Consider the following 15,010-nt stretch of genomic DNA (forward strand, 5'->3'; position numbering starts at 1 on the left):
ACTGGTAGGCAGACGGACTGGTAAGCAGACGGACTGGTAGGCAGACGGACTGGTAAGCAGACAGGCAGACGGACTGGTAGGCAGACGGACTGGTAAGCAGACAGGCAGACGGACTGGTAGGCAGACGGACTGGTAGGCAGACGGACTGGTAGGCAGATGGACTGGTAAGCAGACAGGCAGACGGACTGGTAGGCAGACGGACTGGTAGGCAGATGGACTGGTAAGCAGACAGGCAGACGGACTGGTAGGCAGACGGACTGGTAGGCAGACGGACTGGTAGGCAGATGGACTGGTAGGCAGACAGGCAGACGGACTGGTAGGCAGACGGACTGGTAGGCAGACAGGCAGACGGACTGGTAGGCAGACAGGCAGACGGACTGGTAGGCAGACAGACTGGTAAGCAGACAGGCAGACGGACTGGTAGGCAGACAGACTGGTAGGCAGACAGGCAGACGGACTGGTAGGCAGACGAACTGGTAAGCAGACAGGCAGACGGACTGGTAGGCAGACGAACTGGTAAGCAGACAGACAGACGGACTGGTAAGCAGACAGGCAGACGGACTGGTAGGCAGACGGACTGGTAGGCAGACGGACTGGTAAGCAGACAGGCAGACGGACTGGTAGGCAGACGGACTGGTAAGCAGACAGGCAGACGGACTGGTAGGCAGACGGACTGGTAAGCAGACAGGCAGACGGACTGGTAAGCAGACAGGCAGACGGACTGGTAAGCAGACAGGCAGACGGACTGGTAGGCAGACAGGCAGACGGACTGGTAAGCAGACAGACTGGTAGACAGACAGGCAGACGGACTGGTAAGCAGACAGGCAGACAGACTGGTAGGCAGACGGACTGGTAAGCAGACAGACTGGTAGGCAGACAGGCAGACGGACTGGTAGGCAGACAGGCAGACAGACTGGTAGGCAGACGGACTGGTAGGCAGACAGGCAGACGGACTGGTAGGCAGATGGACTGGTAGGCAGACGGACTGGTAGGCAGATAGGCAGACGGACTGGTAAGCAGACGGACTGGTAGGCAGACGGACTGGAAGGCAGGCAGGCAGACGGACTGGTAGGCAGATAGGCAGACGGACTGGTAGGCAGACGGACTGATAGGCAGACGGACTGGAAGGCAGGCAGGCAGACGGACTGGTAGGCAGATGGACTGGTAGGCAGACGGACTGGTAGGCAGATAGGCAGACGGACTGGTAAGCAGACGGACTGGTAGGCAGATAGGCAGACGGACTGGTAAGCAGACGGACTGGTAAGCAGACGGACTGGAAGGCAGACAGGCAGACGGACTGGTAGGCAGACGGACTGGTAGGCAGACGGACTGGTAGGCAGATGGACTGATAGGCAGACGGACTGGAAGGCAGGCAGGCAGACGGACTGGTAAGCAGACGGACTGGTAGGCAGATAGGCAGATGGACTGGTAGGCAGATGGACTGGTAGGCAGACGGACTGGTAGGCAGACAGGCAGACGGACTGGTAGGCAGACGGACTGGTAAGCAGACAGGCAGACGGACTGGTAGGCAGACGGACTGGTAGGCAGACAGGCAGACGGACTGGTAAGCAGACAGGCAGACGGACTGGTAGGCAGACAGACTGGTAGGCAGACAGGCAGACGGACTGGTAGGCAGACGGACTGGTAAGCAGACAGGCAGACGGACTGGTAGGCAGACAGACTGGTAGGCAGACAGGCAGACGGACTGGTAGGCAGATGGACTGGTAGGCAGACGGACTGGTAGGCAGACGGACTGGTAAGCAGACGGACTGGTAGGCAGACGGACTGGTAAGCAGACAGGCAGACGGACTGGTAGGCAGACGGACTGGTAAGCAGACAGGCAGACGGACTGGTAAGCAGACGGACTGGTAGGCAGACAGGCAGACGGACTGGTAAGCAGACGGACTGGTAGGCAGACGGACTGGTAGGCAGATGGACTGGTAAGCAGACAGGCAGACGGACTGGTAGGCAGACGGACTGGTAGGCAGATGGACTGGTAGGCAGACAGGCAGACGGACTGGTAGGCAGATGGACTGGTAGGCAGACAGGCAGACGGACTGGTAAGCAGACGGACTGGTAGGCAGACGGACTGGTAGGCAGATGGACTGGTAAGCAGACAGGCAGACGGACTGGTAGGCAGACGGACTGGTAGGCAGACGGACTGGTAGGCAGACGGACTGGTAGGCAGACGGACTGGTAGGCAGACGGACTGGTAGGCAGACAGGCAGACGGACTGGTAGGCAGACAGGCAGACGGACTGGTAGGCAGACAGGCAGACGGACTGGTAGGCAGACAGGCAGACGGACTGGTAGGCAGACAGACTGGTAAGCAGACAGGCAGACGGACTGGTAGGCAGACAGACTAGTAGGCAGACAGGCAGACGGACTGGTAGGCAGACGGACTGGTAGGCAGACGAACTGGTAAGCAGACAGGCAGACGGACTGGTAGGCAGACGAACTGGTAAGCAGACAGACAGACGGACTGGTAAGCAGACAGGCAGACGGACTGGTAGGCAGACGGACTGGTAGGCAGACGGACTGGTAAGCAGACAGGCAGACGGACTGGTAGGCAGACGGACTGGTAAGCAGACAGGCAGACGGACTGGTAGGTAGACGGACTGGTAAGCAGACAGGCAGACGGACTGGTAAGCAGACAGGCAGACGGACTGGTAAGCAGACAGGCAGACGGACTGGTAGGCAGACAGGCAGACGGACTGGTAAGCAGACAGACTGGTAGACAGACAGGATACTCTAAGCAAGACAGAAAAAACAGGTTGGATCTGGTCGAGATCCGGGAGATCAAAACTCTTAGTTGGCTGAGAGCTGTTACCACTTGGTGAACAACAGTCTGGCGAAGACTGGAAGGCTGAGCTGTCCTTAAGTACACCACTGCTCATTGTCCAATGAGGATCAGGTGTAAAATCCGTTGCCATGAGAATAGGCACGCCCACTTCCGCCACACACCGGAGAGAGTACCACAACAGTCCAGGAGGAGGGTCAGATACAGATGGGTGACCTGCAGCGAAGGGTTATGGACAAAAATTCAACTCAACCAGTTGAGCTTTATGCTATAAACATCCTTTTTTTTTTTTTTTTTTAAATTCTTTTTCCCCCTCATCATCTGGACACTTGGGGTAGCCTTTTTCATTACTTGGATAACTTTGGTGTTTCTCTTGGTCTGAGATATCCCAGTTGTTCAGGGAAAGTCACCTGTCCTGCCAGTGCAGCTGATGTTGCGCAGACAGGAGTCAAAATGTTTGATTCTCTTATTTTTCTTGTTCATTCAGCGTAGACACCATCAAAAGTCTTAGATTAGTAAAGAAAGTGAATCGCGCTCTTGTGTGAGCAAATTCCACAATATTCCACCTTTTACCACTGATCCTGTTTGTGTTTTCTGCATCCCTGAAATCCCAGGCTGCCAGAGCTGCAGCACATTCCCATCAGTGTTTGATATTTAACTCCCACAGATTTTATGATTCCTGATGATCTTGTGCTTTGTTTCTCTGCAGCATCTTTTTACAACCTTCCCTCTGTTAGTGATTTCATTATTGATATTCTACTGGGATCTCCCAGTGGAGAGGTAAATAACACTCTTCACAGACTGCACAAAGTGTGTTTGTCTTAGCGCATTGTGTTGAGACACTTCTCCCCATCTTGCTTTTTCAGATCCGCCGTGTGGCTTGTGATCAGCTGTACACTCTGAGCCAGTCTGACACGTCAGCCTTCCCTGAAGTCCAGAAACCCAACTTGTTCCTAATCTCAGTTGTTCTCACTGCTCAGCTGCCACTGTGGAGTCCCACATCGGTCATGAGAGGCGTCAACCAGAGGTAGAAAAGGCTGCATGGGTCGTGTAATATTAAATATGTTTGCAGATGTGTAATGTTAAGTTTCTTCTCAGGTTGCTGTCTCAGTGCACGGAGTATTTTGATCTGAGATGCCAGCTCCTGGACGACCTAACCAGTAAGTCATATTTAGCAGAGCTTATAAATCAGGGGGCATCAAACTCATTTTAATTCAGCGAGCCTTTTTATGTGGGGTTGGCATGTTCTCCTCATGTATGCATATGTTCCTGCCGGGTATCCCAGCTTCCTTCCACCATCCAAAGACACGTTAGGTTAATTAAACACAAAATTCTCTTAGCAGTCAATGTGAGACTACATGGTTATTTGTCCCTGTGATGGACTGGCGACCTGTCCAGGGTGTACTCTGCCTCTCACCTGATGATAGCTGGGTTAGGCTCCAGCGTCCTGCATCCCTGAATTAGATGAAGCAGTAAAGAAAATGAATAAATGGGCGACATTGACATTTACTTTTACTTATTTTTTGTGTGCGTTACAGCTCACAAATCACAGTTGATCTTCAAGTTTTACAAACATTTATTCACAGATGTCTGGAACAGAATAAAACAGCATTTCCTTTTATGATTAGAGAAACTTGTCAACACCTAGATGTTATTCTAAATGTACATACGTGTGTATTTCCATGTGCATAGTAATCCTGGCCACAGGTGGCAATTAAAAGTAAAAGTCCTGCCCAGCAGCTGTTCTGACCAGTCACCAAACCAGCTGAATTTAATGAGCAAGGTTTATTTTCCAGGTAAACGAGCCGGTTAGTGAAAACACCTGTTCTAAATGTACAGGTAGATCCAAAAACATGGCAGGACTTTTACTTCCTGGACCAGGAATTTCCATCTCTGACTGACTCACCTCATCATACAAACTGAAGTCAGATCTATGGAGGTAGAAATATAGAAATGACAGAACAAGTAATCCCGCTGCCTTGTAAATACTTTAGAGAAAAACAATGCAATGGACAAATTAAGAATGACAATTTCTTTTATTAAAAGATTACAGTTAATATCCGCTACATCATTGTCATATTGACCAGATTCATCCCTTTGATCAGACTGAACCCTCTCCCAGGCTGGTTGTAGCTCTCAGGCCATATGTCTGATACTTCTGCTATAAATTGTATTTGATGCGAGATGTAAACTTTCATGTCACACGTTTGCTCTCCTCCCTGCTTCTCTGCACTGTCTGACCTGTCCCAGCATCAGAGATGGAGGTGTTAAAAGTGAGCGCAGCCACCATGCTGGAGGACGAGATCTCTTGGCTCGACAACTTTGAGCCCAGCTGGAGTTCCGAGATGGAGACCAGCGAGGCGGATAACATCCTGCTCGCAGGACATCTCAGACTCATAAAGACGCTACTCTCGCTGTGCGGCAGCGAGAAGGAACATCTCGGTGAGCGCTCTCAGGAGTTCACATGTTCCCATCCATGCTGCATTTTGGATGCGTAGCTGGTAGCTGATGTTGGACTTTCCACAGGTCCGTCTCTCATCCAGCAGCTGTTGGATGACTTCCTGTTCCGAGCCTCGCGCATTATCATCAACAGCTCCAACCCTACACCTTCCCCAGCCCCGAGCCACGACTTCCATCCCAAGTACGCACAGCATTTATCCGTCAAATTCCTCATTTTCTGATCCATTCCAGTATATTCATGTTTTTCTTCTGAAAACCGTGCAGAAACACTTGAAGCACTGCATGTTTCTAGAATAAATGTCAGAGCTTGATCATGTGGATTGTGTGGTCAGGTGCAGCACAGCCAGCAGCAGACTGGCAGCCTACGAAGTGCTGGTGATGTTGGCCGACAGCTCGCTCTCAAACCTTCGCCTCATCACCCGAGAGCTGCTGTCCATGCACCATCAGTCTGATCCTTCCCTCTGCAAGGAGTTTGACGTAAGACGCCGACTGAACGGCATGCATTAGTCTGTATTCTTGTGTATGTAGTTTGGAAATGATGTCAACTCTGTGTCTTGTCAGTATCTACCCCCTGTGGAGAGCAGGTCGGTCTCGGGTTTCGTAGGACTGAAGAACGGTGGAGCCACATGCTACATGAATGCTGTGTTCCAGCAGCTGTACATGCAGCCTGGCCTAGCAGAGGTACGCGTTTCTCCACGATGAGTGCAGAGCTTGTTCAGATGCTGAAGATCACATCAGTGACTGCAATCTTTGTGGTTTAAGGCTTTTCTGTCCATTGAGGATGACACAGACCAGCCAGAGGAGAGCGTCTTCTACCAGGTTCAGTCCTTGTTTGGACACCTGATGGAAAGCAAACTGCAGTACTATGTGCCAGAAAACTTCTGGAAGGTAACAACATCACAGTTTAGTTGTGAGTTTTAAGTCATGACATCATCCCCGCTGGTCTGTTAAAATAACATATTTTGATTATGTTGATGTTCTAGTTTATAAGGAACAGAGTCTGGATGCAGACCTGACTTACATCTGCATGCAAATCTCTTGCAGATCTTCAAGATGTGGAACAAGGAGCTGTATGTCAGAGAACAGCAGGATGCGTACGAGTTCTTCACCAGCCTGGTCGACCAGCTTGATGAGCATCTCAAGGTATCATTTCAGCTGCAGGAACCATTTCCTTTCCTGCATATTGACTGCAGGAATTGGTGTGAAACAAACTTCCAGTGGAGCAGTTTCATCCCCAAAACTGGCTCTGATAGCATGGACACCATTTTGAGTTGCCATGGAAATTTCGAGATGGTCTTCATGCTAAATATGTTTAGCATCGCCTGCATTTTGTGTCTGTCGCAGCTTTATTGTGCACAATAGCTTTTAAAGTCTGTCAACTTCAAGTTGCATTATAGGCAAACATGTTTGTCAACACAACATTCAAAATTTAGGTATTCATGTGGCATCAATCAGCGGATCAGAAACGGCGAGCACTGTGAGCTGCAGCAGCTCCTGATAGAGATCGCTCTGCTTGTGAGAGGAAGCAGTGAAATCAGAGCGATGAAGCGTTAGTTTCTGATTGCTTCAGGGCGATGTTATTTTCTGCACCACTCATCTTAACATGCATGATGCATAAAATGTGTAACATGGAAGTTTTGACTTAAAACAACCAAAGCTGACTTGTGGTTAACTGTCTGTAAGCAGCTCTGCTCCTCTTCCAGGAATGTCATCGAGGCGCAGCACACATCAGTCTTAAATCTTCTCTTAGATGTCGAGTAATAATCCAGAAGCCGCAGGGCTGAAATGATGTTTTCACACAGATAAACACCCTGGGATGTTTACGTTCTGGCTGCACCTTGATGCCTTCACAACTACTTCCTGTGTTTAAGTTTGATGATTCAATCATTGCAAAACTTTTTTCTTCCAGAAAATGGGTCGAGAACAGATCTTCAAAAACACATTTCAGGGAATTTTCTCCGACCAGAAGATTTGTAAAGACTGCCCGCACCGGTGTGTAACCATTATTATTCTATTCTATTCTATTCTATTCTATTCTATTCTATTCTATTCTATTCTATTCTATTCTATTCTATTCTATTCTACAGTCATTTAGCAGACGCTTTTATCCAAAGCAACTTAAATATGAGTGAGAACAACACAAGCACAGCACACAGAGACTAGGTTTGGGCGATATGACCAAAATCTCATATCCAGATATCGCTCATTTTAAATCCCCATAATGATATACATAACATTATAAAATTGTTTCTGTAATGTTGTGTCAGTCATCAGTTATGTGTCAGATGTGCTTGGCAACGGCAGCAGTGATCTCCTTCCATCTATGGGAACTATGGCCGTAGGACATTTCATGGGTAAAAGCCTGTTGCAGCGTTTACGTATGGAGTTTAATATGAGAGCTTTCGCCACCACTTGACGCTGCTTTTGCTTGTTGACTCTATTCTATATTCTGTATTCTTTATCCTGATTCTTGCGCAGGTGCTAAAATGAGTTAGTTGTGTCGGAGTCTGTTGTTGGGACTATGAGCCAGTCTGTTGTCAGTTCCACGTTGGTCTTTTTATTTCCAAACTGCATCCATCCGACAGAAATTTCCCCTCTTGTATAAACAAGCTCATCAGTTTTGGTTGGCTGGTCATCTTTTAGTAAATTATCCTGCTCTGAAACTGCTACAGCCTTTCTCCATGTTTGTTTATATATTGCAGCACGCATGCTGTAAAGCACATCTTGGCGTAAAATAGTGCGGTAAAACACCTTATTGTCGCGTAAATAATAGAGCCTCATATGAAACAATAGACATTTTCTATTGTCCAAACAATATACTATATGTCGTCATGTCGCCCAGCCAGAGAGGACGTCATAGGAAGGTGCTGGTGGACTGTCCAGTTGGATGAAGGTCCTTACATGAAGTGCTAAAGGCCTTTTTTTGTTTTCTTGTTTTGTTTTTTGTTTTTCTCCCTTCCCACCCCAAAATATTACCCATGTTCAAATAGAAAGAATTAATACCATAATATTTGTTGCAAAGAACTGGGCTAAGTTCTCCAACTCCTCTGACAAATATAGACATCACCGAATTGTTCCTCCTCTCATTACATGCAGTATCTGACTATGGAGCTCCTCTTCCACAGATATGAGCGTGAAGAAACCTTCATGGCGCTGAACCTCGGAGTGACGTCTTGCCAGAGTTTAGAGATCTCTTTAGACCAGTTTGTCAGAGGAGAGGTGCTAGAGGGCAGCAATTCTTACTACTGTGAAAAATGCAAGGAGAAGGTTTGTAGACTCCCCTGCACGGTTTTAAGCTGCCATGGCAACACTGCGTGTAGTCAACGGTTCCTATGCTTGTGTGTGATCTGCACAGAGGACCACGGTGAAGAGGACCTGCATCAAATCCCTCCCCAGTGTTCTCTGCATTCACCTCATGCGCTTCGGCTTTGACTGGGAAAGCGGACGCTCCATCAAATATGATGAGCAGATCAGAGTGAGAAGCTTTTTTTTTTTGTTTATTCTTAAATACCTGACTTATAAAACATGATATCTATGAAGTTCTATGATTTTTCACCAACAGTTCCCCTGGGTGTTGAACATGGAGCCCTACACCGTCTCTGGAATGGCTCGCCAGGACTGCAGCGGAGAGGGAGGCGAGGGGAGAGGCGATGGGACCTCAGGGGGATCACCCAGGAAGAAAGTCACCATTTCAGAGAACTATGAACTGGTCGGGGTTGTGGTCCACAGTGGTCAGGCACATGCTGGCCACTACTACTCCTTCATTAAAGACAGACGGTGAGAAGGATAATTCTCTGGTCAGGTCAAGTAACTTTATTTATACCTGTAGATGGGATTGGTTTGCAGCTTGGAGGTGGCTTACTGATGTTCACACACAAAATAAACATACAATCACATAAAATGAACATTTCCAACACATGCAACGTGGTGACCCCTTTTTACCACCGCTGCACACTTTTCTTCTAAGTTAAATTTCCAGTCATTTATAGTCCCACGGTACTTATAGGACTCTACTCACTGGACAACTACTTTGATTTGAGTGACCTGAGGAGTGTGAGGCTTCCTTCTAAAGTCAAAGGTCATGTCCTTTGTCTTAAAGACATCAGATGGGAGTCCTCACACCAGTTCACAAAGTCATCCGTAGAGCCATGTTCCCTCTCGTATCGGAGAAGGCTGACACGAACAGTGTCAGCTGCATACTTCGAGATTTACCTCTGAAGATCAGAAATATTACAGCTTTTATGCTGGAAGGTTTCTACATGCTGCAGAGCTTTTCAGAGGCATTTCCCCTCTCTTGTCTATTGCATAAGAAGTCAAGGAGTGGAGCACATTGACCCACTGCTTTGGTTTTCCAGAATATAAAAGACCTCCTTGGGGCGCCTGAATGCAGCATCAGACTTTGTGTGGGCTGGTTTAGTTGGTAAATGTCTCCAGATGTTTGGCTCCAACAGGCAGGAATGCTCACTGGGGTAGTGGAACATAAAAAGACTGCAAACGCCAGCTTTTAGCACTCTGCTCTCACTTGTTCCTATTCCTGCTTGGGATCATAAACCCATTTCTGTCCAGAAGATGATGCACATTTTACAGCTACTTAGTCAATTAAGTTTACTTTTTTAAATAATGATAAATTGCACTTAAACCACCAAGCTTTCACCATCTCACCTCTCATAAATGAGTAAAATAGAAATCCTTTTCTTTACCTTTGCTCTCTCCTCTTCCTTCATGTGTGTCTTAAAGTGGGAATGCCCGTGGACGCTGGTACAAGTTTAATGACAATGTGGTGGAGGAGTTTGATATGAATGATGAAACCCTGGAGTACGAGTGTTTTGGCGGAGAGTACCGTCCCAAAGTTTATGACCAGTGTGAGTAACTGGCAGTACTGTGTGTATCTGTTTGTTTGTCATGTGACACGGAAACTTCATCTGAGTGTTTGTGCACGCAGCCAACCCGTATCCTGACGTGAGGAGGCGATACTGGAATGCCTACATGTTGTTTTATCAGAAGATCAGTGACCAAAACTCGCCCGTCCTCCCCAAGAAGAGCAGAGTCAGCATCATGAGGCAGGAGGCTGAGGATCTTACGCTGTGAGTCAGGTTTCTGGGATCAGGAAGTCCTGTCCTGTTCTGAGGATTTACACCACATGAATAAAATAAATCTGATCCCAACCGAGTCTCAAAATTTGGTTAAATCATAACAAGACAAGAGAATGGGTGAAGAAGAAAAACTTGTTCATCTAATGCTTCATGATGGGCGACTTGATGACGTTTAGTCGACTTGACAATAACTGAGACTTTTGTTTTTAGACAGATCAGAGTTTGTTTCTTTGATCCGCATCAGGGTTTGGTTTCCCCCAAACAAACCAGGCTTGTCATGTAAACAAACTAAGATTCAAATAAGAAAGCTTGATATAAATTCAGCCTTAATGATATCTAAAGTCAGAAGACTAAATGTGCTGAGAAATTGTTTTATTATGGCTCACATTCGCCTTCCTGAAGACCTGAGAGCAGCAGGAAGCAACTTTTTTAGTCTGGATTTCAACTAAGCTTTTTTTTATGTTTTCTTTATTTTAGTCTTATTTTAATTAACTTTATTTCAATGTTTCACTAAGTATCACATTTTAAACTAGATGGTATTAATGCCCCTTTGTATTTTTTCTTCTGTTTTTCTTGCAAACACAGACTATTTCCCGGTTTTCCAACCATTAAATCTGGTCTAGGATAATGTTATTATCGTACATCAGAGCTGAGGGATTTGTTGGTTTTTTTTATTTTATTTTTTTTATTGATTTTACTGTTAGTTTATTAGGAGTTATTTTGCATTTTGTGTCAGTTTTGTATGAAAAAGCCTGCACTGATAAAATGATTAATAAATGCCTTACATTAATACTAAGGAAGTTCAATATTGGCTTATATACTTATACTTATATACTTATTTTGAACTAATCTTTTCCGATACCGATATCAGCTGGTACCAATATTTTTGAAGCGAGTTGTACCAAACAAACAAAAATATTTGGAAAACTATAAATGATACATCTTATATTCTGTTATTTTGAGATAGAGGAGACTTAGCTGAAGAGTTTGATATACGTTATGTGCTTGTTGTGTAAATGTTGTCATTAAAAAAGTCATTCATTTCCAATATTGCATTTTAATGTTGATATCGGCCAGTATCATCGGTATGCCGATAATACGGACATCTATAATTAATGCATCCATAAACATAAATGACACACAACAGGCTTCAGATATAAAAATGTATAAGTCATATTTAAATGCCAAAAAATGCTTTTTATACAGAAACATTACCACTTAACATCCCAGCTTCCGTTTATTATCTGCAAATTATTTCTGCATTTTCCAGGTCTGCCCCGTCCTCACCTGATGTTTCCCCTCAGTCCTCTCCGCGCCCCCCAAGAGCCAACAACGACCGCCTGACCCTCCTCACCCGCCTGGTCCGAAAGGGGGAGAAAAAGGGCCTGTTTGTAGAGAAGATGCCTGCCAGCATCTACCAGGTAAAGTGTTTTCAAGCTTCCTGTGTGAAACGAGGTCTGTCTTCACACCAGCGTAACATCCAGAGGGTAAGATGACTTCCTCGTTTGTGTCGTGCAGATGGTGAGAGATGAGAACCTAAAGTTCATGAGGAACAGAGACGTCTACAACAGCGACTACTTCAACTTCATTCTCTCCCTGGTTTCAGTCAACGCAGTATGTTGTTTTGTCTGTTTTATATATATTTAAGTACAGCCTAAAGATGCAGACCAGAGATATTGACCCTACTTGTGCCACATTTTCAAAACGAAGACAAAAGGAGAAACACTTTTACTAAAAATTTACTGGAACCTTAAATCTTCTGTGGTTTCTAATAAAATAACTCAAAGTTTTTTTTTGCAGAAATGCAAGTAAAGGTCACATTTTTCCATCTTTGCTTCATTTAAATAATTAGATGACAACAGTTCAAAAAAAGATTGGGGTTTTTTTGTTATCAGGATTAAATGACACATAATTGACCTGTTAGCGCAGTATTTACCATAAATAATGAAAAACATATTAAATCTCTTTACAGACAAAACTGAAGCATCAAGACTATCAGCCTATGGCCAAAGAAAGTCTGCAACTGGCCGTTAACTTTCTCTTCCACACCTACCTGCACACCAAAAAGAAACTGAGGTGATTAAATGCATACACACACACACACACACACACACACATGTGCCCGTTTCAGTATCTTTGTGACGAGGCAGCGTATCTGTAATTTATTTGTGTCCCTGCAGGGTGGACACAGAGGAGTGGATGGCAGCGGTGGAGGTGTTGTTGTCTAAGAGCAGCGAGGCCTGCCAGTGGATGGTGCAGTACCTGGTCGGGCCAGAGGGACGAGAAATCATCAGGTCAGTTCCGAGCAGGATGTATCCACACCGATGCTGCGTGGTGCACTTCCACGTTTAGTCAAGTAGCCAATCAATGAGCAGGGTTTTATTCTTTGTGCTGCTATTTTCCATCTTGGTTACTGGTTGTTTGAGGCATCACCTGCCTCCCAAACTAGCAGCCGTTGTACCTGTGTGACATTTTTAATGTGGTTTGTTCTGCAGTGTGAAAGCAAACCAAACCAAATCAAGGTGTCGACATTTCCTGGAATTCACATCCCAGTCAAACCAGTTCCTTGGACTATCCTGCTCTGAATGCAACCTTACCGTAATAATTCTGAATTTTTTACTTGAGGTTGTATGATCAGGCTTCTAACCAAGGCCTTTCTCAGTGATAAGCACACATCACCTCCTATTTTACCTTCTTTTACGTCAGAATGAACAGGCGTAACTCACCAATCCAGATATGCTGCAGTCACTTTCATTGCGCAACATTTGCAATTTGATGTTGTATATTTATTTCAGTTTTACTCAGATTTTTAACAGTTTTAACTTTCAGTGTTACATTTATTGATGGAGCACTGCTTTCCCCCTCCTGAGCCGCCGGATGGTGGACCAGAATCTCCTCGAAGCCGTCCGGAAGTCTTTCTCCATGGCCTCGCCAAACTCCTCCCATGCCCGAGTTTTTGCCTTGGCAACAGCCGAAGCCGCATGCCGCTTAGCCCGCCGGTACCCATCAGCTGCCTCCAGAGTCCCACAGGCCAAGAAGGCCCGATAGGACTCCTTCTTCAGCTTGACGGCATCCCTCACCGTTGGTGTCCACCAACGAGTCCTGGGATTACCGCCACGATAGGCACCAACGACCTTACAGCCACAGCTCCGGCCGGCCGCCTCAGCAATAGAGGCACGGAACACAGCCCATTCGGACTCAATGTCCCCCGCCTCACATCCGGACATGGTTGAAGCTCTGCTGAAGGTGGGAGTTGAAGTTCGCTCTGACGGGGGACTCAGCCAGACGTTCCCAGCAGACCCTCACTACACGTTTGGGCCTGCCAGATCTGACCGGCTTCCTCCCCCACCATCTGAGCCAACTCACCACCAGGTGGTGATCAGTTGACAGCTCCGCCCCCCTCTTCACCCGAGTGTCCAAGGCATGTGGCCGCAGGTCCGACGATACAACTACAAAATCGATCATCGAACTGCAGCCCAGGGAATCCTGATGCCAGGTGTACATATGGACACTCTTATGTTGGAACATGGTGTTTGTTATGGACAATCCATGACGAGCACAGAAGTCCAATAACAAAACACCATTTGGGTTCAGAGGGGGGGGGACCATGCCTCCCAATCACTCCCCTCCAGGTCTCACTGTCATTGCCCACGTGAGTGTTGAAGTCCCCCAGCAGAACAGTGGAGTCCCCAGAAGGAGCGCCCTTCAGCACTCCCTCCAAGGACCCCGGAAAGGGTGGGTACTCTGAACTGCTGTTGAGCAACTCCATGAGCAACATGAGCAACTCCAGAGTGGAAGAAAGTCCAGCCCCTTACAAGGGTACTGGTTCCAGAGCCCAAGCCATGCGTCGAGGTGAGTCCAACTATATCTAGCCGGAACCGCTCAACCTCGCGCACAAGCTCAGGCTCCTTCCCCACCAGAGAGGTGACGTTCCACGTCCCTAGAGCCAGCTTCTGCAGCCGGGGATCGGACCGCCAGGGTCCCCGCCCCCTGCTGCCGCCCAGCTCACATTGCACCCGACCCCTACGGCTCCTCCCACAGATGGTGAGCCCACGGGAGGTGGGGCCCATGTAACCCTTTCGGGCTGAGCCCGACCGGGCCCCATGGGCGAAGGCCCGGCCACCAGACGCTCGCTCTCAGCGGCTGGGATGAGAATCAGCACCTCCAAATCTGAGACCATGGTCCTCAGCCGGAATAGGGTGGATTGCCCTCTCCGGGTCGGGAGTGAGGTCCTGCCTCAAGTGGAGGAGTTTAAATATCTCGGGGTCTTGTTCACGAGTGAGGGAAGGATGGAGCGCGAGATCGACAGACGGATCGGTGCGGCGTCTGCAGTAATGCGGGCTCTGCGCCGGTCTGTCGTGGTGAAGAAGGAGCTGAGCCAGAAGGCGAAGCTCTCGATTTACCAGTGGATCTACGTTCCTACCCTCACCTATGGTCATGAGCTGTGGGTCATGACCAAAAGAACGAGATCTTGTATACAGGCGGCTGAAAGGAGTTTCCTCCGCAGGGTGGCCGGGTTCTCCCTTAGAGATAGGGTGAGGAGCTCGGTCATCCGGGAGGGGCTCAGAGTAGAGCCGCTGCTCCTCCGCATCGAGAGGAACCAGTTGAGGTGGCTCGGGCATCTGGCCAGGATGCCTCCTGGACCTCCCTGGTGAGGT

At 47.5% G+C, this 15,010-nt stretch overlaps 1 protein-coding gene across 2 annotated transcripts in view; it reads left to right on the forward strand.

The window, feature by feature from the left end:
- Positions 1 to 15,010, forward strand: part of usp24 (ubiquitin specific peptidase 24) — a 43,510-nt gene that overhangs the window by 20,216 nt on the left and 8,284 nt on the right. For both annotated transcript variants that reach the window (XM_079245239.1, XM_079245240.1), the window contains exons 36-54: positions 3,509 to 3,579; positions 3,666 to 3,826; positions 3,898 to 3,959; positions 5,050 to 5,241; positions 5,326 to 5,440; positions 5,592 to 5,736; positions 5,821 to 5,940; positions 6,022 to 6,147; positions 6,304 to 6,402; positions 7,169 to 7,251; positions 8,385 to 8,526; positions 8,615 to 8,734; positions 8,822 to 9,036; positions 9,997 to 10,121; positions 10,202 to 10,343; positions 11,623 to 11,773; positions 11,871 to 11,966; positions 12,325 to 12,428; positions 12,533 to 12,646. In XM_079245239.1, the coding sequence (XP_079101365.1) occupies positions 3,509 to 3,579; positions 3,666 to 3,826; positions 3,898 to 3,959; positions 5,050 to 5,241; positions 5,326 to 5,440; positions 5,592 to 5,736; positions 5,821 to 5,940; positions 6,022 to 6,147; positions 6,304 to 6,402; positions 7,169 to 7,251; positions 8,385 to 8,526; positions 8,615 to 8,734; positions 8,822 to 9,036; positions 9,997 to 10,121; positions 10,202 to 10,343; positions 11,623 to 11,773; positions 11,871 to 11,966; positions 12,325 to 12,428; positions 12,533 to 12,646 (2,383 nt within the window). The remainder of the gene's footprint in view (positions 1 to 3,508; positions 3,580 to 3,665; positions 3,827 to 3,897; positions 3,960 to 5,049; positions 5,242 to 5,325; positions 5,441 to 5,591; positions 5,737 to 5,820; positions 5,941 to 6,021; positions 6,148 to 6,303; positions 6,403 to 7,168; positions 7,252 to 8,384; positions 8,527 to 8,614; positions 8,735 to 8,821; positions 9,037 to 9,996; positions 10,122 to 10,201; positions 10,344 to 11,622; positions 11,774 to 11,870; positions 11,967 to 12,324; positions 12,429 to 12,532; positions 12,647 to 15,010) is intronic.

This window comes from Telmatherina bonti (genome assembly GCF_933228915.1).
Source record: "Telmatherina bonti genome assembly, chromosome: 8".
Lineage (NCBI taxonomy): Eukaryota > Metazoa > Chordata > Actinopteri > Atheriniformes > Telmatherinidae > Telmatherina > Telmatherina bonti.